This window comes from Anabrus simplex, chromosome 1 (assembly GCF_040414725.1).
Source record: "Anabrus simplex isolate iqAnaSimp1 chromosome 1, ASM4041472v1, whole genome shotgun sequence".
In the NCBI taxonomy this organism is placed as follows: Eukaryota; Metazoa; Arthropoda; class Insecta; order Orthoptera; family Tettigoniidae; genus Anabrus; species Anabrus simplex.
The window spans coordinates 605,533,820-605,547,251 of record NC_090265.1 but is presented as its reverse complement, the minus strand read 5'-3'; the positions used below and the strand labels follow the sequence as shown (position 1 = coordinate 605,547,251).

Sequence of the window (13,432 nt, the reverse complement as noted above, 5' to 3'; positions counted from 1 at the left end):
AGACTTCTGAAACTACTAGTATAACACAATCTCATCTCAACAAATACCCCAACAGGATGTAAATGGATCAGACAAGTAAGAGAGGATCTGAAGGAAATAGGCCTTATAACAGAAGACACCACAAATGAGATAAAATTGAATACTAAACTCAAGAATATAAACCTCTGCTTTACCCTTACGCGAAACAAACCAACAACGAGCATATTCTCAACCGAGGAAAGGGCACGAAGATTGGAGCATTTGAAGAAGTACTGGGAGGACCGCAAAGCCCGAACAATGCCTTCAATGAGACCTGAACGATGGACCGACTAAAGTGATCCTATGCGGTCATAAAACAACAACAACAACAATAATAATAGTAATAATAGTAGTAGTAATAATAATAATAATAATAATAATAATAATAATAATAATAATAATTGTATAGCCTTATCTACCGAGTGCAGGCATTTTAATTTGATGCCATCTAGGCTGCCTGGTAAAAACTTTTGATGTTTTATTCTACCAGGTTATAGAGTAACACGGATCCCTTTTGGGTAACTTATGGCTGAGTTTTTAATTGAGTTTGTCGAATGAACACCAGATGTCTCACCAGATATCTGTTACATGCCAGCATGTTATTCTCAAAATTAGCATCAGAGGAATGTCCTAAAACATGAAAAGTATCCTCTTTTGGAACTACTTATGCGTGGAAATCAGTAGTCACTCATTGAGAGGATGTGAAGTGTTCATCCTTCAAGAAGTTTCACCACCTCTGCCAGGTTTGAACCTGTGATCTTGGGATCCAAAAGCCTACACTCTGCTACTGATCCACAGGAGGATTCAAGGATAAGAATAAAGGCCTGGATGAATAGAAAAAAAAAAATGGAGAGAAAAGCAAAAAGAGTTTAATAAATTGAAATATATATTTGTACACTTGTTTGTCTGTCTTTTACATGTAAAAAGTCAGATAAATACAAGAAAAGGTAGCAGCAAAAAGGAAAAGATATTTGCCAGGCAACACTGTGTAATATATTTTGTATTGCTAATTCAGAAAACTGTGCAGGCTATGCCTTATGGTTGGCGGTCATCTGAAATAAGCGATACAGAAAGTGCGATGCAATGTTACGTAGCACATTTAATTTCTTTATGTTTCTATCTCATTTTGTGTTTTTCCTTTGTTTTCATCTTTTACCACCTGTGCAAATATCTTTTTCTTTTTACTGCTACCTTTTCTTGTATATCTGACTCTCGTTATCCTGTATTTCCCCCAGAAAGAAAGAAAGAAAGATTCTTAAGAATAATCCACTCAGTGAGTGTGGATGCTAACGCCTCTGATAAAGCTGGAAAGCAGATACAACTTGTCAGGAGCTGAAAATAAATATATTTGTCAGAAGTTTGTCAGGAGCTGAAAATAAATATATTTGTCAGAAGTAGGTTTGATGATGGAAGTGCCCATCTGTGAAGATAGCAGTATATGTAGATGTGGAGTATGTCTTTGTTCTTTTGTATTTTCATGTTTTTTCTTGTCTCTTCTTTCTGTTGCTCCTATGCTCCTGCTTCAACTGCTAACCAGCCAATGGGTTCTTCTTTGTGCGTGCTTTTATCTTCCTTCCTGTCTTGATGATTTATATTTGGACAGTTATATGTTTCATTCATAACACTTACCGTATCGGTCTGAATATAAGATGGCCTCACATTTAACACAGCAATGAATTTTTCAAAGATATTTGTAAGAAACTTTAGGTAAGGAATATAATTGAATGTATTCAAGCTCTCCTATAATGAAGATAATTTAGTAAGGCTATATCAAATCCAAGAACAGAAGTTTTATTTTATTATAAAATAGTGTGGACCTTGCTCAGTTTTAGTATGTACTGTGGGCCGAATGCTGATAGATTATCAATTTATCAGCATAATCTGCCATTAGAGATTGCGCAGTAGTAGTGTGACACAGTCTTGAATGCTGCATCTTTTGTTTACTCGACCCCAGGCTTAGTGTAAATTCAGTTACTGGAACTTTTAATTTATGTACCACCTCCATTACCTTCATTCTAATAACTCTGCAACTTATTCAATAACCCTGGTTTAGTTTCTCCTGCACAAATTGAGTAACAAGCCTATCAGTTTTGTTCAGTTCCTGCTGCTGGTTCTTGATGTGCTGGCATTCTTAAACTTTTCTTTGTCTTTCCATCAACATCGTGCATTACACTCAGAAGCACCAAACTTTTTCACTGCCTATACATTATTAGTTTGTTTTATATCATGTAAAACTTGCAATTTAAAGTTTAGATGATGACTTCTCTCTCCTTTTAATTGAAGTGATGAAGACACTCTCCTTTACATATGATTCATCAAAACTAAATACATAAATGCAATGATGTCGAGCCAAGCAATAGATCACAAGAAAACTAATTGGAAAAAATTGTCAAAACTCAAGAAATTGCTATTTATTGCTATTTAGCTCAGCTGCAAGATGTGTGGTAAATTCCTACGCACAAGCCAGTTTAGTCAAGGAATGATACGAGTATATGAAAATGAATCTCTAAATATTAGGCTGTGCATAGTGCGACTACAGTTTTTGTAAGTACAGTTTAAAATAAAAATGTAATCTTATATTCAGATCAGTACACTAATATATGATGATGAATGTTGTTGAGTATACAATTCCTGGAAATAATATTTCATTTATTTAATTTAAGGTGTCAGATATGTCCATATCGATCCAGGGATACTTCGCAGCTGACTGTTCATTTGAGAACACACACAGGTAAACTTGTATATTCATATTCTTTTCTTTAGAATATCACTAAATTTGGATTATTGTTCTTCGACTATACTTTCCAAGTGGTTATCTTGCTTCATTTTTTCCTTCCTTTTGCCTTTTAATCTTCATTGTAGTAATTTTATTCTACATTTAAAAAAATAGAAAAGATTGCTTAGGTTAGGATAACAATTTAATTGATAAAAATCTTGGCAAGAATTATTGTATGGGTTTCTGTCGTAGTTCTTAAACAGACCTGTCCAGACTTTGCGCGCCTGGCACACAACTGCAGTGCGCTGAGCCCCCACCAATTCACATACTGTCACCTGGCTCCACAGGTGGATCCATAGCGAGAATAACTTCACAGAGTGACATTTGAATGCATTTTGCAGAAGTCTCATAATCATACATTTTTTCCTTCACATTTTCAAGTTCTACACTAAATATAGGAACTTTAAATTATGTATGGGAAGCAGTTGATTTTTTATTAATAATTTTTTTTTTGGTGTGTGCTTACATTTTGTATTTATCCTTACACACATTCAAAAGGCATCAGTTCACAAAATGTGAATGACCACAAGGATCCTGAAAATATGAAAAATATTGTAAAGAAAGAAAACATTAAACTATTATCATTTAGGAGTAGTGTAAGTGAAGATGTTCCATACAGTATTTTATTGCAAATGATTGCGATTGAAATTTCTTTCTATATCGAGAACAAGTGTCCATTACAACCACCAGTTGCAAATAGTGACAGAGGTTTCCATATGTGAGAGAGACTCATAACCTGGGCGAAATCTTTCATCGATGTAACTTCAACTAAACCTGAAGAGTACTTTCACCACCACCAATGGAATCTTGGATACGCTTGCCGAATTTGTCGTAAAATTCCTGCAAAGTAGGAGAGTTATTGAACCTATCTTCTAGCCTAATATTACAGTCTAGTTCTACGAGCTCCAACTACAACGTATGTGGGACGTCTTCCTCTGACAGAGACAGGCTCACAAATAAATCAGAAGTGGAATTGAGGTCTGCAAAGAAAATAAGCCATGAGTAAAATTCCTCTTTCAAACATTAAATGACTTCCCTGTGTTTTTTATTTAAATGATGTTCGCACTCCTGTTTGAAGATCGATGACTCCTCAGTTAGTTTTCTTTTCAAGACTTTCCATATTTAAATGCTACCATCAAGCACATACCTGTGACACTATTACAATGGTTGAGTTAATGCAAGGTAAATGTAGGAGAGACAAGAGAGTTAGACTGACCCATGCAACTCTGGCATGCCAATGCACTGTATGGCACTGAGAGAGCTGGCCATACGGTTGGGGTCGCGCATCTGTGAGCTTGGATTTGGGAGATAGTGGTTTTGAATCCCACCGTCAACAATCCTCGTTTTCCGTGGTTTCCGATTTTCACAACAGATAAATGCTGTGGCTGTACCTTAATTAAGGCTACGGCTGCTACCTTCCCAATTCCAGCCCTTTCATATCCTTGCATCACCAAACATATTTGATGTATTATGGTACTTTAAGGAGAATTCCATCTTTACAATACAAATTAAGTTAAATTTAATTCTACCTTTACAATACCGATTGAATTTAATTTAATTTGTATTGTAGAGGTGCAGTTCTCCTAGAAGTACCATGACACTTGTTAAGGGCAAAAATATGGGCTAAAAATGAATTTAATTTCTTGTAATCTTTGATGTCTTTCTGCAACATTAAACAAGTAGCAAAATAGCACTGTATGGCGCATGTCTATTGCATCTGAAGTGCTGTTTGGACTGCTTTCTTCTTGAACTATGGACAGTGATTGAATGATCTTGTAAGTGAGAGATTGTTTATTAATTTGGAATGGGCTCCAAAAATCTGTTGTGGCCCTTCTTGTAGACTAAGACTACCAGTTCTTTGGTTGGTCTTCAATCCTTGAAGTTAGTACTTAAAGGGCTTCATACTAGGAAGGTTTGTTCACATAAATTTCCCACATATCTGCTAATTGTCCTGCAAAGAAATATCAGATCTCTGGGAGTGATGGAATCCCACTTCCATTTAAGATATGATATTGGTGGTGATTGTTGTTGTAAGGGGCAAAGCTTAGCAGAACAGATCCTGTGGTGGGGGTCTGTTCATATGTAGGCAAGTTAATAAGTATCTGCAATTTTGCTCTAATCATCTTTAGCTTAGCTCTATGGCATTGTGTGCTCACCATCCACTAGATGCCACCATTATCTACGTCTGTGGTAGGTTTCAGCATTATCTGATCAGTTCAGGTTGCGCTGTTGCGACATAAACGTGGCCGCACCACTCTCTGTTTGCACCAAGGAAGAACAGTGTTCCATAATCCGTTTCTTGTGGTATGAGGGTGTACCAGGAGCAGAAAATCATAAAAGACTTTCAGCACAATACGGGGACAATGTTTTGCCAGTGTTTACCAGTGGATTGAACAGTTCAAAAAGGATCACACGAGAGTGAAGGATGAGGAAAGATCTGGGCATCCATCTGCAGCGCTAACTGATGCCAGTATTTAACAAGTGTGTGATATGATCCTGAATAACAGACGAGTGATTGTTGATGACGTGGCAAACCATATGCACATTAGCATTAGCCATAGTTATGCATATGAGATTATGCATAACAGGCTTGACTTTGACAAAGTCTGTTTGAGATGGGTTCCAAAACAACTCAATGAAGAGCAAAAACGCAATCGTGTGAGAATCTGTCAGCACCTACTGGACTGCCATGCTAACGAAGGTGAAACATTTCTGAAACGATCATCACTGGAGATGAAATATGAGTTCACCACTTCGAACCAGAGAGAAAATGACAGAGCATGGAATGGAAGCATCCCGGATCCTCAGTCAAAAAGAAATTCAAGAGTCAACTTTCTGCAGGAAAAGTGATGCTCACAGTGTTTTGGGACTCTGAAGGGTCAATCCTGAAACATTACCAGGGAAAGGGGGAAACAGTGAATGTTACAGTGATACGCTGGTAAACAAGCTGAAACCTGCAATTTGCAACAAACGCAGTGGTTGATTGTCGGAAGGAGTTCTTCTTTTGTATGACAATGCGCGTCCACATACCGCTGCCCACACCGCTCAAACTCTTCAGATGCTGCATTTCGAGGTGTTGGAGCATCCTGCATACAGTCCTGATCTCACCCCGTCGGATTACCATCCGTTTGGTCCACTTAAAAATGCTCGAAGAGGCCGTCGATTTAGCTCCAGTTACCAGCTGAAGGAAGCGGTGCATTTGTGGCTTGCTGCGCAACCAAAAAACCTTTTTTTTTTTTTGCAGAGGGTATCTGAAAGCTTGTGAAACGGTGGACCATGTGCATTGAAAAGCAGGGTGACTATGTTGAAAAATGATATCAATAAAAAGTGCATATTCTTTTTGTAATCAGTTATAAAGATTGATTGCGGATGCTTATTGACTTTTTCTCATATTAATGGGAATGTTGGAAGGTGGAAAGTAAACAAGCAAAATCCTGTTGGACAGTCTAAAAATTAGTATTGATTGGGTAAGAGGAGAAAATAAATAAAACATAAGATTTTATGTATGAAATATTTCTTGGATATCAGAAGTGAAAAAATTGTAATGAGATATAGATTGTTCCTCAGGAGAGTACTGTCAGTTTCTTGATTGATTTGGTTACATTTTGTGACTGCTGGAATGAAGCCCTGAAAATGTCACCAGCTAAAATTTATCCCTCGTTTACTTCTATGGCCAATGATAAGTGTATGGTCCGGATTCCTGGCTGTGTTAAAGAAGACTTAGATCTTGGTGTGACATTAGGGATGGCGTACACTCAGCCTAATGGGTAAAACTGTGAGAGAAAATAGATTTGAATCTCATTCCCAGCTAAGATAGTCGCTCTTCCCGTAGTTTACACTTAAAGATTTTTTGGGCTTCTTTTCAATAGCAAATATTGTGGGAGCTACACGTGCGGCAGTTAAAAGTGCAATGCACTAAGTAGTTGAATATTTTGAGTTTTTTTTATCAGCACTATTTGGGGGGCTGACCGCACAGTGTTCTTACGATTTTATAGGGCACATATTTTATCCAGATTAGACTACTGTAGTACAGCATATGGATCAGCAAGGCAAAGCGTCCTTGCAAAACTAAATAGCATCCATCACAGCAGGTTAAGATTGGCAACGGGAGCTTTTTGTACAAGCCCCATTGCTAGCCTGCTCACTGAATCTGGTGTGACGCCTTTATACCTGAGGCGCCAGCAAATGCTTCTGTCCTATGCTGCAAATTTGCGCCAGATGCCACTTCATCCAAGATATCGTTGCAAATTCCACAATGGAAACCGTCTACTGTACGCTGCTTATCCTCGAGCAGTGCAGCTGGCTGGAATACGCTTGGATAGCAGTCACAGATAGTTTGATGTACCTTTGGTTCCATGTCTTGTCAGACAACCAAGTGGGGTACCTCTGTGGATAATACGACGACCTGAAATAATCTTGGATCTGCACACTGGCCCGAAGGAAAACATGGACCCCTCGATTTATCGGAGGCTTTTCCTGTCCGTTGTTGGCCGTATCCAAATTCAGTCGTCATTTACACGGATGGTTCGAGGACAGAAATGAAAGTGAGCTGTGCATTTGTTGTATAGATAAGAAATGTGTTTTTCCACCATTCAATACACAATTTATTGTAATAGATTAAACTAGTACCGGTTTCGGCTCTTTAACGGCCATCATCAGCTAGTACATGATTTGTTTTAGCCATTAGACAATTCACAAGTTGTTATTGTATTAGGCATCCGGATGTCTAATGGGGGATGGAAATGTATACAATAGCATATAATTAAAATATCAGTAGTCAGGGTAAAAAGTTACAAATTAGAACATGAGTATGTAAAACATATTAAAACACACAGGCCACAATATATAGTCTAACATTTAAAAAGTTTCAACACATTAAAATGGTACGTATAGGTAGACACTTGTTAAAATTTTCAATTCATGCTACATAGATTCCATTCTTCTGTCCTCTGTGCAGTTCCTTTGCTTCTAAGTTATGTTGATTTTAGCTGCGTAAGGTAATCTTTGAGAACATTCTGAAACTGGTGTACGTCTTATTGATATGGGCCTTTGTCATGAAGAAATTTTGTTGTGTTATATATCCCAACTTGTGATATACTATGGCAAGTTTCAATGTAGCAAACAGCAGGTCTCGAGCTTGTATTTAGAAGTAGTTGGTGGCAACACCTCTCTCGTCTACGTTTGTTGTTGTAGTCTGTAAAGATAAGGTGATATAAGTATGCCGGTAGTGTGTGTATGAAGGAATGCGTAGTGTGTGTATGGAAAGGGTACTTACTATAGTTGTTGTGGAAGTCTTGTGCCGATGTGTTTGAAGGCTTGTTGTGTTCTACTGCGAGTGCGGCTGGGGCTCATATTAGCTGTGGAGGGGAATGTAGGTGGAGGGGAAGAAGGAGTGGCCGTTGGAGAAGTAGGGGCGGGGTCAGGCTTGTGATTCGTTGGTTTGTTAGAGCGTGTGTTTACTATTTTGAGGTAATCATTCTTTAATGTCGGAATGGCTTTGTCAAAAATGATGCTGGTTTTTTCAGTAATATCATTAATGTTATGATTGGGGTTGGCGTATTGGTCTAAAGAAATGTAGAAATCTTCGGTTATGTTGAGCAGGGGGCCCTTGGAGTTTATATTTAGTATCGTCATGTCGTTATTGATGTTTGTGAAACTATGCTTGGATTCTTCTACATGTTGGCCTATTGATGAGAAATGGTTATGTTTTACTGCATTTATATGTTCATTGTAGCGGATGGTGAAGTTTCTGCCTGTACGCCCTATGTAACTTATGTCACAGTTGTTACATTTGATACGGTAGATACCTGATTGGTTGTATTTATTGTTATTATTGACTGTTTTAGTGTTATGTATAAAGTTGGTACTATTGTGTGTGGTTTTGAATGCTGTTTTTATGTTGTGCTTCTTGAAAATATTAGTTATAGTATATATGTGGGTGTTGTTAAAGGTAAATAGGGCATAGTCTTTTTTGGGTTTGGCTGTTTTTGCTAATTTAGTTTTAGGTTGTGATTTTATTTTGTGAATGATTTTGTTGACCCTTTCTTTGCCGTATCCGTTATGTTTAGCTATGTCGTGGATTAACTTCAATTCATTGTTTTGGTCTTCTGTTGTCATTGGGATGTTAAAGGCTCTATAAATCATACTATAATAGGCTGCTCTTTTTTGTGTATTGGGATGAATGGAGTCATTTTTTATGGTATTTGAGGTGTGTGTGGGTTTCCTGTAGATCTTGTAAGATAAGTGGTTGTCGTGTCTGGTTATTGTTAAATCTAGGTAATTTAGTGTACGGTTATTTTTGGTTTCTTTGGTGAATTTAATTTGGGGATCTAGAGTGTTAAGCTTGTCTAGTATAGTTTGTGCATCAGTGGATCTATTATCTAAAACTACGAAGACATCGTCAACAAATCTGCACCAAAAATGTATATTATCTATTTCTTTGATTTTTTTTTTTTTTTTGCTAGGGGCTTTACGTCGCACCGACACAGATAGGTCTTATGGCGACGATGGGATAGGAAAGGCCTAGGAGTTGGAAGGAAGCGGCCGTGGCCTTAATTAAGGTACAGCCCCAGCATTTGCCTGGTGTGAAAATGGGAAACCACGGAAAACCATCTTCAGGGCTGCCGATAGTGGGATTCGAACCTACTATCTCCCGGATGCAAGCTCACAGCCGCGCGCCTCTACGCGCACGGCCAACTCGCCCGGTTTTCTTTGATTGACGAGTGTTCTAAGTTATCTATATATATTTCTGCTAATATTCCGGAGGCAGGAGACCCCATAGGTAGGCCTTGTTGCTGATAAATGGTATCGTGAAATCTGAAATAGTTATTGTTTATGGCGAATTCAAGTAAGTTTATGAATTTGTTTATTTCTAAGGTGCTCAAGTTGCTATTGTTTTTAGGTTAGATTCTATTATTTTGATTGTTTGTTTAACAGGAATGTTAGGATACATTATTATGTCAAATGAAGCAAGGGTATGGTGTTGTTCGATCTTCAGCTCTTTGGTTCTGTTGCAGAAATCTATTGAGTTGAGTATTGTTTTGTTTGCTAGAAATGTATAGTGCTTTTTTAAAAATTTTTTGATGAATTGCGATAATTTGTAGGTTGGACTGGCTCTATATTTTATAATTGGTCTCATAGGTACGTCTTCTTTATGTATTTTTGGGTAGGCTTTCGCAGTCGGTAATTGGGGGTTCATTGTTATGAGTTTAGCAGATTCAGTTTCGGTGAGAAGAAAGTGTGTGTTTTTAAGTAAAATTTTTAAATTCCTTTGTATGTTGTTGGTTGGATCTCGGCGTTTAATAGAAAAAGTATTGTCTTGGAAACATTTTTTAGTCTTTGTTATGTATTCATTTTTATCCATAATGACCGTAGTGTTGCCTTTGTCGGCCTTCGTTACTAGTAGATTGTTCTGTTTTATTTTATTTTTAAGTTTGTTTAAGTTCGATCTATTGGTGGTATTCATGTTTGGGTTATTATTGTGGATGCTATTGATGTATTGCGGGATTTTTCTACTGATTTCGTGTCTTACTTCGTCTCGTATGTCATATGGGATCTTTTGTAAAGCAAGTTCTGTTTCGGTAATGGTAGTTATAATATTCTGGTAGGATGATGCATTACCCCAGTTGTGTTTGGGTCCCCTGTTCAATATGTCCGTTTCTACGTCGTCAAATACGGTTTGCGTAAGATTTTTTATAGGCGGATGGAATTTATGTTGGGAATCCTTATTAGGAAGAGAGGGATCTTTGTTTTGGATTATGGTTAGTGGCTTCGGTTTACTTTGTTGTTATTTCAGTGTTTCCAGTTTTTTGTTTAGTGTGTTTTGTTTCTTTATGGCTAAGTCTTCTATTTTTTCTCTGGAAATTCGTTGAAAGTAATTCCAATAGCTGTGTGGGAGTTCATGGGATGCTTTCAGGTGTGTTGAGTAAAGTTCATTATTAAGGTGTTGTTTCTTACGGTATAGGAATTTTATTTCTTCTTTTAACTAAATTTCATTAGTCCTGTTTTGTGTTTTGCGTGTCTGAGCAGTTCGTCTGTGTTTATTATTGTATTTCTGGAGAAATTTCGGTGTTAAGTTGTTTGAAAGGCATTCCTTCAAAAAGGCAATGCTTTTGGTTGTGTTCATTAGTTTAATTTTCAAGTTCTGATATTTAAATGCCTTACGTTCTGCCTGGTTGGCTTCCGTATTATTATTTATAAATTTCATTTTCCGTATTGACAGATTCAAAGTATAGATAAGAAATGTGTTTTTCCACCATTCAATACACAATTTATTTTAATAGATTAAACTAGTACCGGTTTCGGCTCTTTAACAGCCATCATCAGCTAGTACATGATTTGTTTTAGCCATTAGACAATTCACAAATTGTTATTGTATTAGACATCTGGATGCCTAATACAATAACAACTTGTGAATTGTCTAATGGCTAAAACAAATCATGTACTAGCTGATGATGGCCGTTAAAGAGCCGAAACCGGTACTAGTTTAATCTATTAAAATAAATTGTGTATTGAATGGTGGAAAAACACATTTCTTATCTATACTTTGAATCTGTCAATACGGAAAATGAAATTTATAAATAATAATGTGCATTTGTTGTCGACAATGATAGGTTTCTTTTTGCTGTCCCGGAAACCTGTAGTGTGTACACAGCAGAGCTCTATCTGAGAAGCTCTCCGGTACGTGCTGATTGATGAGCGCCGACACTTTCTGCTATGTACCGACTCCTTGAGCTAGCTGCAGTCTATTGATACATGTTTTCCTCGGCACTCTCTGGTGCAGCAGACCCAGGACCTGCTGGCCGGGTGTTTGGATGCCGTCACCAGAATCATGTTTCTGTGGCTCCCAAGCCACATGGGTGTAGAGGGAAATGAGTTAGCTGATAAGGCTGCCAAGGAGGTTGTTACATTGGCCCCATTGCCTTATAAGGTTCCAGCAAGTGGTATTCGCTCTCAGCTGAGACATTTGGTTATGTCCCATTGGGAGATGGAGTGGCTCCAAATAAGCTGAGAGTGATAAAAGGTACAATGAAGGTATAGAGGACTTCCTTTTGGGCTTCTCGGAGGGAAGCAGTGGTATTATGCCGTCTTCGGATTGGCCACAATATAGTAACGCACTCCTATTTACTGAAAGGAGAACCACTTGCGGCGATCATCTTACCGTGATACACATCCTTACGGTGTATGGGGACCTGGTTGATCTGCGCAGTAGTCTAAAACTCCCGAGTAACATCTTCCTCATCCTGCGAGATGACGAGGAGTCAGCAGAGCTTGTCATCCATTTTATGAGGGATAGTGGTTTGTTTTATCGCATATAAACATAGTGTTTCATATTAGTCTTTGTATTATTGTTCACTACGTTTTACTAATTTGACTCTGTTTTAGTTTGTGTGTATATATTTTAATATGCTTTTTAAAATAGTAATTTGCATAATATATTATTGCCTTTTAAGGCAGTGTCTTATTCTATCATAATCTCTATCATCTATCATTTTACCAAAAATGAATTAGACCCACTGATTAGTTTAAATTCACAATCATGATTCATCTTCATTTTTTAAAATTCTAGTCAGTGGATACATTTTAATATTTTAATTATCATATCATGTCGTCAATCTTGTACCATTAGGGGCCGATGACCTTAGATGTTAGCCCCTTTAAACAACAATCATCATCATCATCATCATCATCATTCCATTAAAACTAATTCGAGCCAAACACCCTCCTAACCCGTGGATAACATCTACAATTAAGAAATTAATCTCTGCATGGGACAAGGCAAAAAGAAAGCACATCAAAACCAGGAAACCTGAAGACTTTGAAACCTTTCGCATCTTGCTTAATAAAACCAAACTCGCGATCCGTGATGCTAAAGTCAAACACATGCATTCTTTGTTCAGTAAGAGATCAACTCCGTCTGCTCTCTGGGGAACTATAAAATCACTAGGTATTGCTAAGAAAAATTCACAACATACTTCCTCATTCATATCTGCAGAATTGCAAAATGATTATTTCCTAAAAGTCTCACCAGTGAACAATTCTCACAGAATATCCGAAATTATTCATAGTTACATGAACACAAATGTACCTCAACATGATCTCTTTCACTTTTCATACATTTACCCAGAGGATGTGGTCAAAGTATTTAAGAGCATGAATACAAAGGCTGTTGGACCAGATGGTATCTCACATCCCCTCCTAATGAACTGTTTGGATATAATCACTCCGGTTATAGCTCACCTGTATAATTTCTGTTTACAATCAGGAGTCTTTCCAGCTATATGGAAAATGGCCCATATCAGACCTGTTCCTAAAGTTCCTTCTCCTCAAAAATTTGATGATTTCAGCCCAGTCAGTATTTTGTCAATATTAGGTAAAGGATTAGAAAGGATTGTTTACCAACAGCTCACTTCGTATTTAAGTACTCACTCTATTCTTAACACATTTCAGTCTGGTTCTCGAACAGGCCATAGCACTACGACGGCACTTCTCAAAGTCACCGATGATATCAAGTTTTCAATGGACAGAAAGGAACTAACACTTCTGGTACTATTCGATTTAAGCAAGGCATTTGATAGAGTTCACCATGACCTCCTTCTGACTAAATTACATGCAATGGGCATATCTCTATCAGCTCTC

At 37.5% G+C, this 13,432-nt stretch overlaps 1 protein-coding gene across 2 annotated transcripts in view; it reads left to right on the top strand.

Moving 5' to 3' along the window:
- The window catches only part of LOC136857194 (zinc finger protein 64), a 127,738-nt gene that overhangs the window by 69,763 nt on the left and 44,543 nt on the right, over positions 1 to 13,432 (top strand). For both annotated transcript variants that reach the window (XM_067135654.2, XM_067135653.2), the window contains exon 5: positions 2,682 to 2,749. In XM_067135654.2, coding sequence (XP_066991755.2) covers positions 2,682 to 2,749 — 68 coding nt within the window. The remainder of the gene's footprint in view (positions 1 to 2,681; positions 2,750 to 13,432) is intronic.